The sequence below is a fragment of the Megalobrama amblycephala genome, linkage group LG11 (genome assembly GCF_018812025.1).
Source record: "Megalobrama amblycephala isolate DHTTF-2021 linkage group LG11, ASM1881202v1, whole genome shotgun sequence".
Classification (NCBI taxonomy): Eukaryota; Metazoa; Chordata; class Actinopteri; order Cypriniformes; family Xenocyprididae; genus Megalobrama; species Megalobrama amblycephala.
Window position 1 is genome coordinate 6,306,494 of NC_063054.1, and position 23,701 is coordinate 6,330,194.

A 23,701-nucleotide genomic window follows, 5' to 3' on the forward strand; every position below is an offset into this window, starting at 1 on the left:
GGAACTCCATCTATAAGAGTAAAAAAAAAACATGCACAGACAAATCCAAATTAAACTGCCTTGAGCATCCGGTGTGTGAGGTCTGAAAACACGCTCTGATGACGGAAGTGATCTCTCGCGCCTATACTTCAATGAGTGCGAGACATCACTTCCACTGTCAGAGCGCGTTCAGACCTCACACACCAGATGCTCAAGGCAGTTGGACATAGTGGTGTATTAGAGGTAAAAAATTATATAAATACTTTTTGGTTTCTCGCACAAACCGATCGTTTCATTTCTTAGGACATCAATGTGTCGTCATGAGCCGCAGGGTTTAATTTGGATTTGTCCGTGCATGTTTTTTTTTTACTCTTATAGATGGAGTTCCCATTGCCATGCATTATAAGACTGACAGACCGCAACGGTTGGAGTTAAAAATCATCATTTGTGTTCTACTGAAGAAACAAAGTCACCTACATCCTGGATGCGCTGGGGGTAAGCAGATAAACATCAAATTTTCATTTTTGGGTGAATTATCCCTTTAAATATTACTGTTTTCGTAATTCGAGACATCACAGACAAACACTTAAAATAACAGTTGTTAACTCAATAGTTTCTGTTCCATTGACTTTCATTGCATGGATATAACAATTCAGTGGAAGTCAATGGGAATTGAAATTGTTTGGCTACCTACATTCTTCTTGAATGTAGGTAGCAGAAGAAATAAATACAGGTTTGGAACGACATGAGGGTGAATAAATGATGACAGAATTTTCATTTCTGGGTGAACTATCCCTTTAAATGTACAAAGCTTTAAGTTTTATTTAAATAAGAAGACTAGTGGCACAGTCCTAGAAGTTCCAAAATACACTGTTCTGCATTTGCATTTTTTACTGCTTGTGAACTGTCAGTATATAGAGTCCATGCAGTTTTTCCACCAATGTTCTAGATTTTCTCCAGGCGGAATCTGCATGTCTTGACTGTGGTATTTAAGGTGCAAACAACAGGTCGTTGTCAAGGCTCTTGGCTGTCTGAGTGGGTGAGATGGTTGAGTGTGTCTAGTGAAATGACATGGTCTCGGCAATGGGCGGTACTTGCCTATGAACAGCTGTTTTGTTTTCAAACAGTTTTGTTTCATTCATATAGACAGAAATGCTTTCATGCTGTGAATCCTGTTTATCAGAGGCTAGAAACAAAGATTTAATCAAGTATCAGCTGAGAATGATAAAGAAGGCCATTAGATTTGAAAACTTTGCTTGTAATTCAATGTAAAGAGAGATTAAAATTGGTCCTATTACTGAGCCCTGTGGAACTCCAGTTGATGTCAAAATGAAGTGGATCATTTCCATGACAAAGCGCTCAATGGGCACACTTTGTTTCATTAATTATGAAAGTTATGTGGTATGATTGGTTTCCATTTCTACATAGGGAAGGGAAGGGAAGGCATAGGACATACCGCGTAAGCTTTTTGAAGAATGCGGAAACCGGAAGTACGTTCAATGCGATATTTTGTGTTTATAAAGCATATACAGTTGTATTTTTTTCGAAAATGACAGATCGTTTCGCTAGATAAGACCCTTATTCCTTGTCTGGTATCGTGTAAAGCCCTTTGAAGCTGCACTGAAACTGTAATTTTGACCTTCAACCATTTGGAGGCCACTGAAGTCCACTATAAGGAGAAAAATCCTGGAATGTTTTCATCAAAAACCTTAATTTCTTTTCGACTGAAGAAAGAAAGACATGAACATCTTGGATGACATGGGGGTGAGTAAATTATCAGGAAAAGTTTATTTAGAAGTGGACTAATCCTTTAAAACCTTTTTGGGGAGTGAAAATGCTGATGTGTAGGCTATACCTAAGACTTTTGCACAGTACTGTACTAAATGCAAAAGTTGTCCTCACCACTTGTTTTAACCTTACTGTTTTGTATTGTGAAATTAGGTTTCTCCTAAAACTTGTCTGACTTTTAAATATTCCCCACTGGGAGGCGTCATGATAACAGGCAGAAGGGAAAACCAAGATTTTATACCCATTAACTCTACATAACTTTAAACATAAATAGCATGTAATTTGCAAATAAATAACATGTAGCTTAATGTCGTTTTATTTTAAGTACTATTTAGAAAATGATATAAAATGAATATATTGTATTATAGCCTATATGTTTGTAATAAATATTTATGAATGTTTTAGATTTATCATTTATAAATAATTTAGCTATTTATTTAACATATTTTTTTATTTACTTTTCATTTAACTTACTGAACTATATAGAATGCTAAAATATTACACTAGCTTACTGCACTTCAGGAGGCTCGCATTTTAAATCTGCTTGACTAATACTATGTTGGATGTAGTGAGTCATTAGCTGCTGACATCAGGGCATGTTCTGCTGAAACTCCTCCTCACTCTCTGCTTACGGTCGTTGCTCCTCTCGTTTGAAAGTTATGGGTTGTGCGTAAAAGTCCGGCTTCCATATAAGTATGGAGTCTTATTCTTCTCTGCTGTGATACATCATTTTCCTCAAATACACTTCAACCAGCAAAATTACGCCAGGGTGGATAATACAGAAAAAAGGTGTTTTATGGCATCTGAACCGAAAAACGACAGTTGCCCAGTGCGCCTCACCATCTCTGATGGATCTCCCACAACACCTGCGATCATGTTTTCCGCCGGTGTCCTTGGGAACGTGATCGCATTAATTCTCTTGGAAATACGGCGGAGGAAACAACCCGCATCTTTGTTCCAGGTTCTCGTCACATCTTTGGTCATCACAGATTTGCTGGGAACTTTCTCCGTCAGTCCTCTAGTTTTAACAGCGTACTTGAAGAATGAGTCTTTGATCGGGATGAATGAAAACCGATTCGTTTGCGGCCACTTTGGATATGCGATGACATTTTTCAGTATGGTCACTCTCGCTATTCTTCTTTCCATGGCTGTGGAGCGCTGGCTCTCCATTGGACATCCTTACTTTTATGAGAAGCGCTTGAGTAAACGCTGCGGGTACATCACCATAGCACTCATTTACTTGCTTTGCGCTCTTTTCTGTGTCGCACCTTTCCTCGGTTTTGGGAAGTATGTTCAATACTGTCCGGGTACGTGGTGCTTCATTGACATGGACCCATCTGTGCGCTCGCACAAAGTGTTTAATATCATCTACGCGACTTGCTTGCTCGTCATGATTATATGTACAGTTTTGTGCAACCTGTCCGTCATCTATCATCTTTCACTCATGAACCGAAGACGCAAGGCGCACCGGAGCTCAATTCAACGGCAGCGAGGACACAAGAGGCAGCGGTCCATCACGAAGGAGTTAGAACACCTGGTGCTGCTCGGGTTCATGACCATAGCATTCGTCATTTGCTCTCTTCCTCTCGTGGTAAGGCAGTTACATAATTGTCAAACACCCTATCAAAGTTTCACCTACATGAGTTGACTACTAGAAATAATGTAATGTTCCTGTATGTTCAAAGACACAATGGTGTTAAGTGTCTAAATTACAGGCTATATTTTTATGTTAATAGTAGCTACTTACAATATGTACAACAGTAAGTTTTATTTTTTTTCAATTATCTATTAGGTTATACAATAATGACTAGCATCTTTTTTTCCCATTAAATACAAGTACTGTACCTTCTCCAATATTCATTGGCCTCTATGAATTAGTCACAAGTACTTATTTATTACATAGGCTGCTAGCAACTTTTTCAGTTGCTTCTCACTATCATAGTAGTATGTATGGAAGCTTGTTTCTGCTAGTAAATAAAAAATAGAAAAGGTAATTGCGACTTTTAATCTCAAAATTCTGACTTTTTTCTTTCACAATTGCAAATTTATATCTCGCAATTCTGACTTTTTTCTCACAGTTGTGACTATTTCTCGCAGTTTTGACTTTTTTCTCAAAATTGTGAGATATAAATTCAGAATTGCAAGAAAAAAAGTCAGAATTGCAAGATATGAACTCACATTTCTGAAAAAAAGTCAGAATTGTGAGATTGCAATTACATTTTTTATTCTTCCATATATTACTAAATCTAAAAAATAACTGTAAAAAAGGAACAAATTTACACAGTAAAATACCGTTTTCCATTGAAACAGTAATATACCATAAAAACAATGCATTCTGGGTAATATTTGTCATTTTAAGAAAAGAGGCCTTTAGGCTACTTTCTCAAAAACGTCAAATAATATTTCCTAGAATGAATTGTGATATACAGAAGTAATATACTGTAAAAACAATGCATTTTGGGTAATATTTGTCATTTTAAGAAAAGAGGCCTTTAGGCTACTTTCTCAAAAATGACAAATAATATTTCCTAGAATGCATTGTGATATGCAGAAGTAATATACTGTAAAAACAATGCATTCTGGGTTATATTTGTCATTTTCGAGAAAGTATCCTATAGGTTACCCAGAATGCATTGTTTTATACAATATATTACTGTTTCAGTGGAAAACGGTATTTCATTATGTAAATTTGTAAAAAATGTTATTTTTTAGAGCGTACAAGACAAATAACATATAAATAAAAATCAATTGTATAGTTATATAAACCAGGGATGCCCATAGAATTCTTCGGCAGGTGTGTGCAATATGTTACTTGTCTCTACTGAGTTAGTTAGTTGCAAAGGAATAATTAGTAGTATGAATTGAATAAATAGTGACTAAATGAATACATACAAGTCACTATTGGAACAGGAACTAGTATCTAATGAAAAGGTACTAGTGAATAAATAGTTTTAAGAATTAAAAAAAGAAATTACTTTTGGATTACTTAGTAGTGACTTAAAAATAAGTACTACTGCATAAAATTGAAGGAAGTTATAGTTTAAAGGAATAAATATTTGGCTTTCCATATAAAGTGGTCCTAAAAATGTGTGTAAAAATATTGAAATTGAAACAAGCAGGATTTATTACAGTATGTTTTCCGTTATGAAGTAATAAAAACATTGTTCAAAATGTATTCACAAAATTATTACGCTATAACATGTTTTTATGTTGATACTGTTGTTTTAATGTTTAGTTTCACATTGTGTTCTTTTTTTTTTTTTCATAGATTCAAGTGTACTTGAGGTACACTCTCAACCAAGAAAGTCACAAAAATGATCGCATATCCCTTCTTTTAGTATCGGTCAACCCCATCATAGACCCCTGGGTCTTCATCATCCTCAGTCCCCCAGTGCCTCGTCTGCTCTGGAACAAGATGTGTAAGACCGCAAAGTCCAAACCCACGCAGGAGAAGGTCCGCAGCATTCATCCAGTCATGTATCAGTCAAGCCCTCCTGGAGATACAGAAGGAGGGAATTTTCTGAAAATGTACACGGGAATTCCAGGAACAGCTGGCTCCTGATCTCTAAAACCTCTCTATCTTCATGGGAAAGATTATGGAGTGGTTGCTCATCCACGTTATGAAAATAATGGATGCAGAAGTTTCGGGTCACTGGATACCTGAACAGATGAATATGATACCTGAGGGTGAAAGAGCACCTATAATATCTATCATGGAGAATATAAAAGCAAATTAAATTTATTTATTGTCTTTATTTATGGAGAGAAAAAGTTGTTGAGCAGAAAAAGTTTATTTACCAGGAAGCCTATTGGTAAATATAAATAAACACATGTACAGGCTGAAATGAACCCATACTTCCTGTTTCAACTGCATGTGGAATGCGGTTCTCTTTCTCTGTGTGACTTCATGCTTCATCAGTTTTGTTTTCTGCGTTCCCTTGCAAATATATGCATGACTGAATCATGTCATAGCAAGTCAGTTCATTGTGAAAGAGCCTAACCACCTAAATCTCAAAACTGTGTACACAGTCACATGACTGAAGACAGTCATTTGGAGAGAAGCTGAAGCAGGCTAAACTGAGGAAATAAAAGTTTGTTTTGGATCAGTCATGTTCTGAGGTATTCTGTTATGTTTGAATTGGTATTGCTAGACACTAATATGACCTAAAAGTCCCAAACAAATTGTTTACAATTATTTTTTAAGATCTGAATACAAGTTCTTTAATGGTAGTTATTGATAATGAGAATCTTGATAAAGAGAAAATCAAATGCTAATGTGTTGAAGGGTTCATTCACAATAAATGAAAGTTCTATCATTGTTTACTCAACCTCATGTTGTTACAAAACTTCTATGGAACAAAAGAAGACATTCTGAGAAACGTCAGGGTTTTTTGTCAACGGGCTCTAATGATGTTCAGCGTTCTTCAAATATTCTTTTGTATTCTGCAGAAGAAAGACAGGTTTGTAATGTCATGAGGTGAAGAGTGATGACAGAATTATCATTTTTAGATGTACTATCCCTTTAAGAGCATTCTAGCGATCATCTCTGTGTGATCTTAAAGTGAAAAAGTAGCTGTAATTTTTATCAGCAGGACACAGGCATGTTCAGTCTGTGTCTTGAGCAACTCTTTTTTACACTCTTCATGACCTTTCATCTAATGATCTTGCAACTGTGACTCAAGGTCGAGTCTAGCAGAGACAGTTTTTATTTCAGGTCATTATGTGTCAGCAGACATGACCATTCTCAATATCACTTAACAAATGTAAGACATTATATGGCATAGTGATCATTTGTTTCCATCAGCTCACTCTTTCCTGTGGTTTTGGTTTTACAGCCCCAAATGCAGAACTTCGTATTCAACTCGAGAACTATGACAGAAATGTCCTTTGTAAAAGCATTTTCTTGTTTATGAGAATTAATTCCATTACAGTGACAGAATCAACCTTGAACATCTGAAATGCACACTTTATAGCAACTGTTTTATATTTTAGATTGAATACTGTCCTGGGAAAACCAGAGGCTGCTAAAGCGGTTGCGCTGTTTCCCACAATAAACACCAGCTTTTGTGTAAAACACATGTGTTTTTAGTTGCAGGTCATTTCCTTAAGAATCTACATGTTGTTTTTTTAATCTTTAACTGCATTGCAAATAGTGACTCTCAGGCTAATAAAAAAAGAATGGATGTCCTGTTGCATGCACAGAAACTCTTACAAGGTCCGTGTGTTCATTTAATATGCTCCTTTAATTGGACATTTGGAGAAGAGGAGAGAAAGGGATCCTTATAAGGCAAGACTGCAGGGAAACATTTATCTGTCAATCTGGCCGTATATTACAGTCTATTGTGTGGTCGCTGTGATGTAGTCTGCACAGGACCTCTCAGAGATGTTATTTCTTTGATAAAGTCAAAGTATTCCAGAAATCAGAGCTTGTTTATCCAGCGTTTGTGGCAGTTTGTCACAGGTGGATTATGGGCACCTGATCTGAGGAGACTATCTGTTCTGTGTATTTTCTTTTGTTGAATTTGTGCTGGTAATAGCTGTATATTTATATCTTCTTCGCTGCAGGATAAAGCATACGCTTTTAACCCGAGATCCACTTAAGGACTGGAACTTTTTAAAATTAATCTTCTTCTATATTTTGTGGGTTATCCACTTGTGCAACCAGCAAGAAGTAAATCAATCAGTTATTTTTTTTTCTTCTTTTTGGTGCTATATGGCACAGCTGACACTCACATAATAATAGTAATAAATAATAATACCTAATAATACCTATTTATCTGCACCTTTCAAGGCACTCAAGGACACAGATGTGACATGCTGATGTAGGGAATGCAGGTTTGCATCTGGTTTGAAACCATGCTCTTGCTTTGTCCTTTCAAATCCAAATTACGCATACAAACTGCATACAAAAATTCTAATGCTGTCCTTTCAAGTCACCAACTTTAGTGAAATATTCGCAACAAAGTGTTTCGACACTGCTAATACAAAAGTCCTGATAAATGAAAACAAAATCAAGGTGAAAAAAATACTTAAAAAAAAAAAAAAATTATGGAGAAACCAAACGTCATAACAAAATAAAAAAATAAAAAATAACAACCTAACTTTTACAGAGGGGGAAAAAACTGAATTAAAAAAAAGAAAAGAAAGTTATTGTCTCCGAAAAGAAAGAATGGACTATGAACCGCCTAAACTAGTCGTCAGGAATTCCAGTCTCAATTCCATGACCTGCATATGTAACATGGTAACACATTTGAATAATGCCCACCTATGGTCTTCGGTGGCTTCCCACAAACAAGGTCTACTTTGACTCTCAAACACTGTATCTACACTAAAAAAAATTGGAGTAGGATTTACTTGAAAAAAGCTTTGAAACAATTTTCACTCAGAAAAGGCTAGTAAATTTACAAAAATTTGCCAAGTAAAAGCCTTAACATAATTATTAGTAGCTTTAATTAGACATGTTTAAGTTAAGTTTACTTGGGAATTCCCAGTAAAGTTTATTGACTCTTTGTTCGTAAATTTTACTTAAGTAATGCTTATAAATGTATTATGATTTATTGCAATTTTTATACAAGAGTCTTTCACTGAAAAAACAATATGTAAAATTGACTTTTGCAAGTTTTTGCAAAGGTTTATGCAATTTTACATATTGTTTTTTTCAGTTATAGACTCTTGTATAAAAAATGCAATAAATCATAATAAATTAAGTAAACTCTACTTAACTAAGTTAAGTAAAATTAGTGAAGTTCACAACATAATTTCAGGGGGAGTGAACCCAACTAATCTTTCAATTAGTGAAACTCAAACATAATCTCAAGAGGAGGGAACCCTAATCTTTCAATTACATCCAGAGCATATAAGCAGCTACTCACCCTGCTCTGGCATCAGTTGTTTCGATATCCCTCCACCTCCCCAACTCCACCACATAAATTAGGCATCTCATCTATCGTACTCCTCTTCCAGGCACTAGTAGTCCCTGGGGGGTATATCCAAGCTCGAATTGAAGCTGCTTCCTCGAGCCCCTCCACGGCGGACAGCAAGCCATATATGCTTAACCTTATTAGCTTAAAGATTTTATGAGGAAACGAACTCGTGAAACAAAGAAAATAAATAATTTTAACATTGCCAGTAAGCTGAAAGGTTGAGTAATTTCTACTTAGTTGAAGTTTTCTTTGTAATATATTTTACTCAAACAATACACTTTTAAAGTGCATGCTTTACTTAAAGACATCTAAATTAATAACACAATAGATATTGAGTAGACACCATATCTATAATTTAGAAACATAAAGTGGTGCCTGAACACAGAGACCTAAACTGGTACACAATACACAATTACGGTAACATTCGATGGATCGTTTTTTTAGTGTGAATGTGCCATTTCGAGCAGAAAATGAACTCCAAATGTCACAAAATGGCAAGTTACTAAACATAACCACAAAAGCAATGATAAAACAGTGTAAATACAGCTGGAAAACAGCAAAAAATCGACCTCATTAATTATTCAAGGCCAAGTGCATGATGGGAACACCAGTATCAGAAAAGTTGAGTAGTTTTACTTAATTTTATTATGTTGATATTTACACTTTAATTTATACAAGCTTAAATTGAGTACTAATATAGAATTTACTTAGTTTTTTAAATTCTTGCCTGAACTAACTTTTTCATTTAAAAATTACATTTGTTTTTTCTGTAGTATTTACTTCACCATAAAATAATTTTTTTTACAGTGTTCGTGTTGTGTACGTCAAGAAGACACTGTTTTCTGCTCTGCAAAAGCGAATTCTCTTTGGCCACGTTCAAACTGTCAGTTTTTGGGATTGACGGTTCCGCATTTACTTACAGGTGTGAGTCTCGAAATGTCCTGTTCACACACAGAAACTTACAGTAGCATCTGGAACACTACCTGTATGAACGTGCAACGAGAGTCAAGCCCGTATTCTCTTACTAGTAACCATAACGATAGTGACCAACGTAATATTAAGGATGGCGACGTCCATGAAACTAAAAAGTCTCATCACTTTGACATGACAAGAGACCAACTGAACTGTGAGTTCATCCATTCATTAACCAACAGCAGCATCAATGTAAACATGCTAGCCGGAGTCTTTAACGTTGCATTTGCGTGTCACGTCCTTTGCGATGTCTCGCGCATGACACGGTGTTTGAATTTGGAAAAGAAACACAAAACTGATGGGAGCCGCTCCGGTGGAGAACAGTGACTGGATCTAACACCTTCAGATGACACACAGCTCACATCCCTGTCGCTGTAAGTTATCGAAAATGAAACCACACATAAAACACCTTAGAAGAGTGGCTCTCTTGCACTGTATGACGTGACAGACAACTAGTCCAGTCCTGTTCCGTTCACACAGAGCGGAATTTCCGAGAATGCGGTTGTGAGTCCTGAAAATTTACGGGTGTGAGTTCGGCTATAGAATGCGGTTGTCACTCCCGTAAATAACTGTACTGCTTGTGAACGTAACCGTATTAAGGACTCAAAAACAGGACTGACAACCGTATTCTGCTGCTGTGTGAAAGTAGCCTTTGTAAACTCTTCCAAAGAATGAGGATGTGAAGAGTCAGTGGTTAAAATTACCACAGCGATACAGCAGTATAACCTTCTCAAATCTCTGTGAGAACAAAATGGGATTTACAAAAAGCTTAGCCATTAAAGATGGGACAGTACCCTCTTTATTTGGGTTAGCTTGCTCCTCAAAATCACAATCTGTATGTATGATTAATTATTGATGTATACTGCATATTTTGTACTGGGTGTTCAAAATATGCAATTTTTGTGTAGGTCTCCGGCTAACCGGCTAACTCACATTATTACTGTCTTACTTAAATACTTCAGCAAATCAGCTGTGGGTCCACTACCTAAAATTTCCCATTAATGCATATTATCTGATGTTCTTACTACTTTGAGTATAATGATAAAGGATGGAGCAAGATTTGTTTTACAAACTTTAAAATGACATCAGTCATTCACATTCAAGCGTGCCACATGATGAGCCATTTGAGAATCTTTGAAAAATGTGGTGTTGTGCAATGTATATTATGAGAAAATGAAAGTGTTTTTTTGACCTTTGATTCATATAAACCTGTTGCAGGAGACCTCCAAAACAAAATTCTGAACCTTTAAAATAGGACTCTAAAGTAGGAATTATATGGTGCATTCAAGTCATGTTGGAAATATTGTTGAATGCAAGTTGAATGCACATGAATGGCACCACAAAGTCTTATGCTGCCTTTACATGCTATTGGAATTTTCATAATTCACACTTCTGAAGTCGTTATTACGAGCTCAACGCATTCAAGTTTCGAAATGGGAGGGCATTATGTGCAATTTTTACCTAGGAAACTTGTTGTGACGAGCAGGGCGGGCGAGAGCCGTGAAGGAACGGCGCGAGGCCAGTGATGTGGGAAGATAATTAGCTTCACCTGCGAGGCGCACCGGCCATGAGTCCCTCACGGAGGAGCTCCGGAAGCATAAAAGGAGGAGAGACGACAGTGAAGGACGAGAGAGGACCAGGCCTGGACTTTATTTTATGTTTTATTATGTTTGTGTGGCCGGCAGACGTCCGCGAGGGAGGAAGGAGGGACATGCTGTCGGAGACCCCTCGCTGCTGAGGGGGATCGCGGTGCTGCGGAGGTCGGGCAGCGCGGGAGTGAAGACCGCAAGAGGCTGCCCGAGGCGGTGGTGCTGAAGCCTAGTGACAGGTGGGACGGAGAGCTCGCTGCTGTGCTCCTGGGACGAGGTGGGGTGGCTGCCGTCCAGGAGGGAGCGGAGGAGTTGCCGCCATTCGCCGTGGGCCGGAGCCTGCTGCCGTCCGCCATGAAGGGGAGGAGCAGGGAATGGGGGACTCGCTGCCGGCTGCCCTCAGTCGGAGGAGCCATCCCCGGCCGCCAGGGGGCGGAGGAGGATCGAGCCGTCCACCGAGCGTCCAGTACCATCGCATGGCACCGCGAGGAAGAGCTTCTCGGCTGGCTGAGGACCGAGCGGCAGTGTGTCTGGGAACCGGACCAAGATTTTTTTTTCTCCTCTCTTCTCTCTCTCGTTCTCATTCTAACTGTCCTATCTCAATAATAAAAAAAAAAAAAGGCAAAAAATACATCAAAAAAAAAAAAAAAAAAAAAAGTTTCGGAGTTGTGTTAGTGAGAAAACATTTCAGACACAAAGGATGCAGTCTGTATTGATGGTAATTTTTTTAAATTAATGAAATCATTATTATTTTATTTACCATAAAATTAAGTTACATGTACAAAATATAATAGTATTGTACACTACAACAGAATACATAACGATTCAATTTACAGCACCTTCATAAATTTTGATAAAGAATAAATAAAATCACAATATTATTCATCATTATAATTATTTAATCATTATTAATCAAACATTATTCATAATTTTGTAGATGTATAGTTTATAAATCTTGCTAAATTTTTCTGATGTCATAATTACGACTTCCCAAATTCCCTGGAGGACTTGAATGCACCAACAAACTCAGGCACTAAAGCATACTTAATTTTTTTTAAATATTATGTTTCAGGGCTGTGTGAAAGTACAATTCCCCAAGAAGTTCCGTATTTATTACTTCAGTCACACTTTATATTAGGTGTCCTTATCTAAGCACAATGTACTTATTGTGATCATGTTGTATTGCAAAACACTTTTACTGTTATTGATGTGTTATACGGGTAAGGTTAGGGACAGGTTTGGTGGTATGGGTAGGTTTAAGGGTGGGTTAAGGTGTAAGAGAAGAGTCAACAGTTGTAATTATAGATATAATTGCAGAAATGAATTACATATGTAATTATATGCAAGTATTTTTAAACATAAGTACAATATAAAAACATGTATGTACATAATAAGTACCATGCATGGTATCAAATGATTAATTTAATTGTTAGTACATAGTAGTTAAGGACACTTATAAATTGGGACCATAATTCTTCAGATATCCTTTTTTTTAACATGAATGGTACACAGCAAAATCCCCTGAGTTAAATCAACTCTGCTCAGTTTACATATGGTCCCTCTCTATATAGTGTTAAAGTAACACTGAAGCAGAGTTAAAGTTAATGAGATAATTAAGTGATTAAGTTATGATTGAGCATTAGTTGATGAACACCTGCTGTTAACAAGCATAATCACTGAAGAGAAACACAATAACTACAAAGGACTTCCAGCCGCAGCCTTAGATGTAATCAACTGAAGATCAAAGACATTAAATCTCTCAAGATCTGATTAAACAACTACACAAACAGCATATTATCTCATTAACTTTAATTCTGCTTCAGTGTTATTTTAACTATATGTAGAGAGGGACCATATGTTCTCTGAGCAGAGTTGATTTAACTCTGGGGATTTTGCTGTGTACAGTCATTCTGAAAGTGATAATATGCATCTTCACCATACAAGCACTCTTGGTGAAATAATAGGGAATATTTTTACATTTATAGCAAGACCAAGTTATTTATGATTTCATAGTTTTTGCTTTCTTTTCTATTTGACCCGTCTGTTTCTCTGTGTGGCTCCAAGGGTAATTAACATACTGCGATCACACTTAGATAGGGCTAATGTCCTGAGAAGCACATCCAAGTATTTGCTGACATTAGAACATCATTAACAGGGAACTGTAGAAACATTGCCTGGCACTCTTGGACTCACATCAACTGCAAGATCAACACTGAAAGATTGCATAACAGCAGTCAGATGCTTTAATTACTGTGCTGAAATGACTAAACAATAGCAGGAATTTCACCTTGAGCAACTTTAAGAAGAAATTACTCAGACAGCTTCTTTACAGAGTAAACATGGAGAAACCTCATTACCTGCTGGAATGATTTTGGAATGAACACATTCTCATTGTTTTTCAGAATAACACTAAATAAGGATTGTATTACACTGTAAAAAATTATATGATCAAGTCATGGCAACACAGGTTTTTCCATTACTTTAACTCATCAAAATAATCTAAACAGTTTCAACTTCATTTTTTTTAAGTTATACATGATTCAACTAGGCAAGATTAAAAAAAAAAAAAAAAAAAAAAAAAAAAAAACTTGAAAAGCCAATTTGATTATACTTATTAAAAGGTACACTATGCTTTTTTTTTTTTTCAAAATTACCAAAGTTAATATTTTAGTTTTATTTATATAGCGCCTTTCCATAGCTCAAGGTCGTTCACATGCTATACAATATATTTGCACATCCACATGCACAATACAAACACATAAGGCCAGATTTAGCCACATTACCCAAAATACATATTGAAAAGATATGTTTTTAGCTGAGCCTTGAAGGTAGCCAAAGATGATATATTACGAAGTGTAAGGGGTAGCGAATTCCATAATTTAGGAGCATTAACAATAAATGACCTATCACCTACAGTGGACAGCCGAAAACGAGGAATGGACAAAAGACCAAGCTCAGATGATCTGAGGGACCAGGCAGGAGAGTAGGAGTAGAGTAGGTCAGACAGATATGGAGGTGAAAGACCATTTAATGCATTAAATGTTAGAAGTAATATCTTAAAGTGAGTATGTGATGCCACAGGTAGCCAGTGAAGATCATGCAGTAGAGGAGTAATGTGAGCAGAATGCCTGAGGTGAGAACTCTTGCTTCTGAATTTTGAACATACTGTAACCTGCTATGAGTTTTTTAGGCAGACCAAGAAATAGAGCATTGCAATAATCCAAACGTGATGTGATTAATGCATGAATTTCAGCATCAGTTAGAGTGAGAGAAGATCAAAGACGTGCAATATTACGAAGATGGAAAAAAGACAGAAGAAATATGAGAGGCAAAAGATAGAGATGAATCAAATGAGACACCAAGATTACGAACAGATGAAGAAGGCTTAACATGAACCCCGTCAATTTCAAAGGACAGGTTTTCAGTTTTGTTATTTAGTTTAAGAAAATTCAAGGACATCCATTGCTTGATATCCCTGATGCATGCAGTGCAAGGATAGCCCTATCAGAGCTGGTGGTAAGGTAGATTTGAATGTCATCAGAATAGCAATGAAATTGAAGTCCATGCATGTATGCAATATAAATGATAAACAGAAGTGGACCCAGAACAGAATCTTGAGGAACACCCTGTAAGACCGGAGCAGTGGCAGATTTATACCCTTGTATGGCGATATGATATTTTCTGTCGCTGATGTAGGAAATGAGCCAGAAAAGAGCTGAACCAGTGATACCGATATCAGTTGAGTCAATACATCAATCCTTCTTCCAAAACATGTTTTTGTCTTACCCTGATTTACTATGGTAAGCCTATGTTAGACCTAGTGGGATGGTTTTTGCGGGAAATTGTGTACATGCGTCACTCACCCATGTGTGTCTCGTCATATCAGTAAATAGACAAAAGATGCTCCACCTATTTTGAGGTTAAGATGGTAGTTTCAGTACTACACTCACAGGTTCACACGTAATCTTTAAGAGCTCCACAGAAAGTGACGCAGATTTCCACAGAATTTAAATATGCGTCAATATAAACCGGCCTAAGGATGTTTGTTTCTGAAATATTTTGGCTTTTATTACGCTTTCAGGTACCAATAGCAGTTACATTAATTCCACAGATTTCCCCCACAAAGAAGTCAGCATAATTTAATAGGCTTGAAAGTAAATTATAAACAAATTTAAATAAAACACAAAGTCATTGATGAGTTTTAGCTGTGTGGATAATGGATTAAATATCCTTTGATATCTATAAGGCAGAAAATCATTAAAATGCAATGCAGACATACATGTTCATATCAGTGTTCTGTGTTCTGTACCAAAAAAGGTAAAATTGCTTTACCTATTTTTATGTGTGTACTTAATGAGATTTTTAGGAATGTGGGACTATTAATAAAATGATAAGGTTAAAGGACCAAAGTAAAAGAAAGGTTTAAAATTAGTATAAATATCTAGATTGAGATAAATTTATTTTTATATCTCAGTTTTCTGGGAAAATATCAGAGTTCATAAGATTGTGAAAATGTGTATCTTGGATATAATCCCGCAATATTTTTATTCCTGTTGAAATCCCTGCAGTAGAGTCCACCAAACCTCAAAATCATGAATGATTTCCCTAAAGACGAAGACGACTTTTTATGTTATTTATTTTGGCATCCTCAGTAGTCTTGATTCTAGACAACAACAATGCAGTTTTCAAAAAGTAACAACACTTTATTTATTTAGATTTTTTTAGGTAATTGCCATGCTATATCCAAGGAAGATTATTATAAAAATAACACAAGTTTTATTAAATAACTCAAAATAGAATGACCCAACAGAAAGCAGTGTCCATCTGTCATGTATAGTTTTGGTTTTGTGTTCATGATTCATGTCTTCATTTTGAAGTTTAGTCATGATTCATGTTCCTGTTTGTCATTGCTTTGTTTCCATGTTTGCCATGTGCTCCCTTATGTCATGTGATTCCCTTGTTTGTATCATGTGATCTTGCCATGTGCTTCCTTGTCATGTGTCCTATGTTGTCATTGGTTTATTGGTTGATTGTGTACATGTGTTCCTTGTTTGTAATTAGTCCTTGTGTATTTAAAGGATTAGTCCACTTTTAAATAAACTTTTCCTGAAAATTTACTCACCCCAATGTCATCCATGATGAAAACATTCTACTTACGGAACGAATGCAGTGCCAGTTTCATTTTTTTCTGTAAGTAGAATAGGGAAGGCATAGGACATATAGCGTAAGAGTTTTGAAGAATGCGAAAACCGGAAGTACGTTCAAGGCGATATTTTGTTTATAAAGCATATACAGTTGTATTTTTTTCAAAAATGAACAATTGTTTCGCTAGATAAGACCCTTATTCCTTGTCTGGTATCGTTTAAAGCCCTTTGAAGCTGCATTGAAACTGTAATTTTGACCTTCAACCGTCTGGAGGCCATTGAAGTCCACTATATGGAGAAAAATTCTAGAATGTTTTCATCAAAAACCTTAAAGGGATAGTTCACCCAAAAATGAAAATTTGATGTTTATCTGCTTACCGCCAGCGCATCCAAGATGTAGGTGTCTTTGTTTCTTCAGTAGAACACAAATGATGATTTTTAACTGCAACCGCTGCCGTCTGTCAGTGGTATAATGCAAGTCAGCGGGAACTTGGACTATAAGAGTAAATAAAACATGACAGACAAATCCAAATTAAACCCTGCGGCTCGTGACGACACATTGATGTCTTAAGACACGAAACGATCGGTTTGTGCGAGAAACCGAACAGTATTTATATCATTTTTTACCTCTAATACACCACTATGTCCAACGGCATTCATCACGGCATTCGTCACTCGATTCGTTTGGTCTGATTGCGCTCTGACAGCGGCAGTGATGTCTCTCGCATATACTTCAATGAGAGCGAGACATCACTGCCGTTGTCAGAGCGCGATCAGACCAAACGAATCGAGTGACGAATGCCGTGATGAATGCCGATTGGAGTTTTCTGACCGCTGTAGATTCATAGGCGTTGATAGAGGTGCCATGGAAACGTGAACAGCTCCAAATATAATGTCACGTGTTGTCATCTCAAGATTCCGGTAAATACGAGGTGGCGTGAACACAGCGTAAGCTCTCATGTTTGCCTTGTCCTTTGTTTAGAATTGTTCCTGTATCACTGATGGTGAGTTTTATGTTGTATTTGTACCAAGCAAAGTCTAGCCTTTGTTTTTTTTATTTTGGTTGTTTGTTGTGAATAAAACTGCACATGGGTTCTGTAAAGCCAGTGGACTTTACGTTACACCATCAGTGTCTATAAACTGATACATGGGAAACACTAGACTGGGTAAGCCCAGCCTTATCTGCCAGCGATTTGATTTCGCCTGGCAACTCAGTCTGGAAACCCGTACATTCATTTCTACTGCTTCTGTTACACTTTTGCGGGAACCAATCACAGACTGGCTTATCCACCTGTCATGATCACCAGTTGGAGTGCCCTAGTTAGCCATTAGAGGGCACTCCAACACGGACTATTTCTCACCACACTTTTGGACTTCATTTCCCATAACCGACTTCCCGGACTCATTATCCCTTCATTGCACCCAGCTGTTTTGTGTTTGTTCATTAGTGTCTGTCTATTTATACCTGGTTTGTTTCTGCTTTTGTTATTGTGGTTTCATTTAAGGTCACCGGCTTCTGTTTGTGTTTTTCTTGTTTTTGTATGGACTGTTCTGTAGAGTTTGACCCTTGCCTGTTTTTGGATTACGTTTTTGGATTACCCCATTAAAGCTGCATTTGGATCTTACCTTCTTGTCTCTGTGCCATCCGTAACACCACCTTGCTCGCTACTGGCGGGTATAACACGATGACGATAGAGAAGCGACGTCAAGCACGACCGTCAATCCAATTCCTTTTAACCTCTCGACGATGCTGAATGACTTCTTTAGTTTAGCAAACAAATTGCTCGAGTGGGTGTAAATACCACTCACTTTCATGTTTTTTTTTGCACAACCTGCAAAAATCACTCAATGCCATTGCTGCTTCTACAAACCACTGATCAATGCTACAAACCAATACAAACTAAACCTGTACTCTGCAAAGTACGTGTACCCAGATCGTTGATCTGATTGGTTGAAGGACTATCCAATTGCGTGAATAATGCTCGTTGATCAGGCCTCTTGTGCAGTAGAAAATACATAGCAGACTCCCCAGACCAATGTTCAATTTTAAATTGAGCTTGATCTGGTGATAGCCAGACAAGGGAAACACATGACCTAATAAAGTCCAATGAAAATGAAACTAATTAAACAGAACTGTGACAGTAATATGAATTAAATAAAAAGAATGTACTGCCCATCAGTTTGTGGAATATTCAAATTATCATCAGTATGTTATGTAAATTATACTATATGTAGGCTACAATCACAGTATTGTAAGTTCATAACTCCACCAGAAATTTAGTTGCATTGCAATGCAAAACATGTTCTTGGCTGTTTCTCACATCTGTTTTACACAAATCACATCACAAAACAAGCCTTGGGGTAAATTGCTGAAACATGCAGTTGTGGCATCGATATAAAGATGTCCTAACCCGTGTGTCTTGCATGGGCATGAATCATGATGGTGTGAGGGGGCGAAATGTGACTAGAGATGTCAGTAAACCAAGCTCATTCAATTGGAAAGAGGATGCGAAACATTAGCACATCATTAAGATAAACGTAAAAGTTGAGGAAATATCCGCAGATCCTGGAAACTCAAGAATAGGATACTGCCTGATGCCATTCCAGGACTTGTCTCAACACATTCTGCTACAGTTCTTCTGCCCACACAGAATCACCCGCAGAAAGCTACACATAATTTAAACCTGTCATTCACAAAGCTCTTCCTTCATTCATTCATTCTTTTTTTTTTTTTTTTACCATGTTTAAATACATTCATCAGGGTTTAGTTGCACCAACCGTTTTTACTTAACCGTTCTTATAAGTAAGTTCTTACTTAAATAGGAACGTAAAGTTTATGCTTGTTTAAATTACTAGAGCTAAAACAACACAAATGCTATACATTTTGTCCTAACTTAACTTTATTGTGTTCAATCTAGTATGTGTATATATATATATATATATATATATATATAATAATTGAAGTTTACTCAATCCATTAGTGTTGGGAATACATGAATCATTTCTGTTACACTTCAACTGAAACTGGGCGGTGCTGGTCGCTGGATTGTTAGTTCCCAGCATGCTAGAGACTAGATCCTACCTTTAGAATCCCATCTTATCTGTTTGGTAACCATGGCAATTACAGTTAGTATCTCATTTAGGAGTCCTAAATTAAGATGGAAGCTATTACAGAATTACATTTCTTAAGTGCATTATCTTATCCTAACTATGGGTAGGAAAAGGGTATTACAGAAGGATCCTAACTCAACAACAACAACAAAACCTGTCTTAACTTTAGGATAACCCAACTGGAGTCCTAACTTCAAAATTATTTGAAAGCCAACTGTAAAAATCACAAATCAATTGCCCTGTTTGAGAATGGTATCACATTTATTAATGGTTCAAGAAGAAGAACAGTGTTTGATGGTGGAAAGACTTTTAAACACCCGACTCTACTGCATAAGAGACAAACACGTCCAATTGTCTTTAAAGTTTTTATTTCTTGCAAGAAAGGTCAGACAGGTCATACAGAAACACAAGTAGCTGCAGAGTGTAAGACAAAGAACGAAAGCTTCCCCTCACTTTTATATCTCTAACCTCCAAGGCCGAAGCCTCTGTTCTTTTACCATATTAGGAACATCTCTTAGTGGTTGTAACTTTCCACACATTGTTAGCACAGACATGTTTTTAACATACATCTTGCATGTCCCCATACCATATCTTGCTCTTTCTATTTCTAACATCTATGTTAACACTATGTTAAACATTACCACTTAAGCCAACATCATACCATGTTCCATAAGCATCATATTTCACAAGAATACAGGTAAAAATCATATGAAAAATTAAAATTTCCACAACAATTCCCTTTTCTTATCATTCATTGATAATCAGTCACTACTTCTACTTCATTTCACATCACACTTTTAAGGGTTAACCACTAGTCATTCATATTCAACTTAAAGTATCATATACAGCAAATTTAAGTTCTTACATCACATTTATGCTCTTCATTTCTGATCTTCATACAAATAACAAATTAAGATCGCCCAATCATAGAACTAATGATAATTTTATTTTACAGACATATAGCATGCAAATTTAGGTTCTATAACATCTTATCACAACAGATCCATTTTGTAGCCCCCAATGTCATTGTCCAACCACAGTGGTGATTTGGAATTCCTTGAGCTGGTTTCACCTGTACACAAACCTTAGACAGGATAGAAAACATTCCTTTGCAATAGTCCAATATGTCATGTTCACACAATTCTGTTGATGCCACCCAAAAATGGGTTCTTCCAACTTAATTTAAACTTTTCAGGCATACATTCATTAATTACCATCCCCCTTTTTGATGTATTGTTCATCAGTTTATCATAGTGGTTGGAGACAAGTTTCTCTAAACAACATTTGCCATCAACACTAAACTAAACACCATCTTTAATTCTTCAACCAGATTTCCTCCAGCTTTCTGTCTCTGAACATGCTGAATGCTGAATCATGGTTATTTTCAGATAACAGATTACACACAATCTCCTGTGTCTGCTCCAGCACTTCCTAAAGAAACAGAAACTTTTTTTTATTAGTTTGGGCACAAACAGAAATTCAAACCACAGCACCTCAAAGATGAAACGTCTACCACCCCAAACTAATAACGAGCGTCTGTGTAGATAGTCACAATTCTTTCCACCTTGACTTCTCCCTTGTATTCTGTCATAAAAGCTCCTAACTTCTCACTACGTCTCAATACACTCTCTGACAAACAGGACCACTTCATTCTTATGTTTAGCCCACAATTTAGCAGGTACCTCAGCCAATGCTGGGTGTACTTCTGAAGCGCAATTGTTTACTGTGCAATGATTTTCTTTACTCTGTTCATAAAAATTGATATTACAATTCTTTCACCCCCTCCAGTGAGGGTCACAAACTCATGTGCGTATACCAAATAGTTAGAGGACAGTAGCCCTGAAACCAACACTTCACATTCCATGGTCACAACTTATCCTTCGCTCTTCCAGTCTGTTGTTTTGTCTCTGAAGACAGAGCCATCTACAGACAACACATCCTCACAGTTATTCAATGGTTTGTCTAGCAGGTCAAGTCATAGTGTACAGACTTGATCAAGGATAGTCAAACAACAATGATGTTCCTTCTCATCATCCTTTGTTCTGTGAAGGTTTCTGGGCTCTCTGGATAATTTTGTTTATTGCCAGTGTGTCACTGTTTCTCTGCCGCCAAGTCTACATTTTTACATTTAGCATTGTGATCACACATGCTGACAGTGTTTAAATTCAGACCCCAAGTTGAATTTAGACAAGGGGTTTTAACCCATGGACGGCAATCTTCAATTTCACAATTCCAATTTTCCATAAATACTTAAACTTACTCATCCAGAGAGTAATTCAAATCAACATCATAAATGACAAAAATATTCATAATTACCATTAGTAGACAGAGCTGGATAAACAATCCACTTAAAGCTCATCCCATGTTCTGTATAGTCTTTTCATGAATTCAGAGATTCATCATCCTGCTGAATCCTAAACTTCTATACAGTTCTTGCCAATAGGGCAACCAACATCATGTTACTAAATTTTACTCTGGTCTCCCCAGAACTTACGGACAATCACCTCATGGTCTCAGTTGGCTCTTGAAAGCTCATTCCCATCAGCTCTATATCAATACTCTTTTTCCTCAGGGTCTTGTCCCCTGGCATAGTTGCTTGTCACAATGAAAAACAAGCCCTCTTAGGAATGCTGTTTCTGGTGAGTGGTATAGAGGAGCATTTTTGGGTCAGACCACTTTTGATGCTGCTGGCCTCACAGACATCGCTCCACTCTCATACCCATCTCACATAAACACCTCCCATCAGGGTAGATGCCCAGTGGTGGCGGTAACCCCCTGCCTTAGGTTGTCCTCTGTCTGGCCAAAGAGGATCTTACCCGTCATTGAGAAACCACCTCGTGCACACTGGTACCCGCTCTTTCCCATTCCAGATCTTTGACAGTTTTCTTCAACAGAATCAGGTGTTTTCTGGAGCTTCGGGAAGTTGCATTCAAGAGCCACCAGAGCCATTGGACTGCCTAATAGTGTTAAAACATGGAGACAGGTTAATGACAACAGTATTTAATCACTGAAACTATTAGATTCTCTCATCAGCAACATATCAGTACTGAGATTACTCAGTGAATTTAATTCTCACAACTGTCCATTCAGTGTAGTGTTCTGCTCCATCTGTAACTGGAGCCATCGGCCCTGCACATGGTGGTGACAAAGATCAGACAAAAAAAGTTACTGGTCATAGAAGAAATTCATCAAAATAGTCACTTCTGTCATTCAAGGTCTATATTACTAATTTAAAGACCTCTTTACACTCATTGGGCCCTATTTTAACGATCTAAATGCAAAGTGTAAAGCGCACGGCGCAGGTGCACTCAGGGCGTGTCCAAATCCACTTTTGCTATTTTAACAACGGAAAAACAGTCCTTGCGCCGGGGCGCATTTTTGAAATTGGTTGTCCCTATTCTAGACCAGCACGCCCATGGGCGCACTAACTGGCACAAATGCATTTACTAATTTAAGGACGTGGCGCTGAACGGGAAAACGCGAACGGTGCCGGGCGCAAACTAGCAAACACACTTGCGCTGCGCCTTGCGTGCATTGCGCCGGGTGTATTATAGGGCCCATTGAGTTTTTCCTTTAACAAATTTAACAGTTAATTTCCCTCTTCATAGCAATCATTTCTTTTAACATCTCTGTGTCCATGATTTTCAACAGAAACACTGTGCTTCACTATAAATAGCTTGTTATAACTTATGACACAAGCTCAGATAGCAGCTTTTAGCTGACTTCGAGTGAGAGAGAGACTGAGGATTTCAGGACTGGTACTCTGCCTTTTATAACTTTACAACTGGCAGTCTCATTTTTGCCATTTAAACTTTTGACCATCAGAAACCAAACATTTAGACATTAAAGGTCCTAAATCATTTTAGTTATTTTACATTGTGATAGCGATGCGCTCATCACATAAAAACATACTTGAGACTGTTCAACTTTTTTTTCCCCCACAAAGTGAAACATTCTTTCAGAATTTTCATTTTCACTTTCATAACATTAATTTTTTCCTGCTATATTTCCCTTCATCATAGCCACTTATCTCACTATCAAATAGTTAGTCTGCAGATGCAAAACATATTTATCAAATAGTTAGTCTGCAGATGCAGAATATATTATCAATATGTTTTCTACTGTTTTGCAGAACCACAATGTTATTTTAACCATATTTCTACTACTAGGTTGCACTGACAGCCTTATAGCTGCT

General features: G+C 37.1%; 1 protein-coding gene across 1 annotated transcript; it reads left to right on the forward strand.

Annotated features, from left to right (window-relative positions):
* Positions 1-2,368: 2,368 nt before the first annotated feature.
* On the forward strand, positions 2,369-6,843 carry ptger2b (prostaglandin E receptor 2b (subtype EP2)). Its single transcript, XM_048208483.1, has 2 exons — positions 2,369-3,358; positions 5,036-6,843. The coding sequence occupies exons 1-2, from the start codon at positions 2,564-2,566 to the stop codon at positions 5,327-5,329; spliced, it is 1,089 nt and encodes a 362-aa protein (XP_048064440.1). The 5' UTR covers positions 2,369-2,563; the 3' UTR covers positions 5,330-6,843.
* Positions 6,844-23,701: the final 16,858 nt, after the last annotated feature.

Coding starts and splice junctions, on each gene's coding strand:
- ptger2b (XM_048208483.1), top strand. CDS start 2,564: ATGGCATCTGAACCGAAAAACGACAGTTGCCCAGTGCGCCTCACCATC. Junction 3,359..5,035: donor TTTGCTCTCTTCCTCTCGTG/GTAAGGCAGTTA, acceptor TTTTTTTCATAG/ATTCAAGTGTACTTGAGGTA.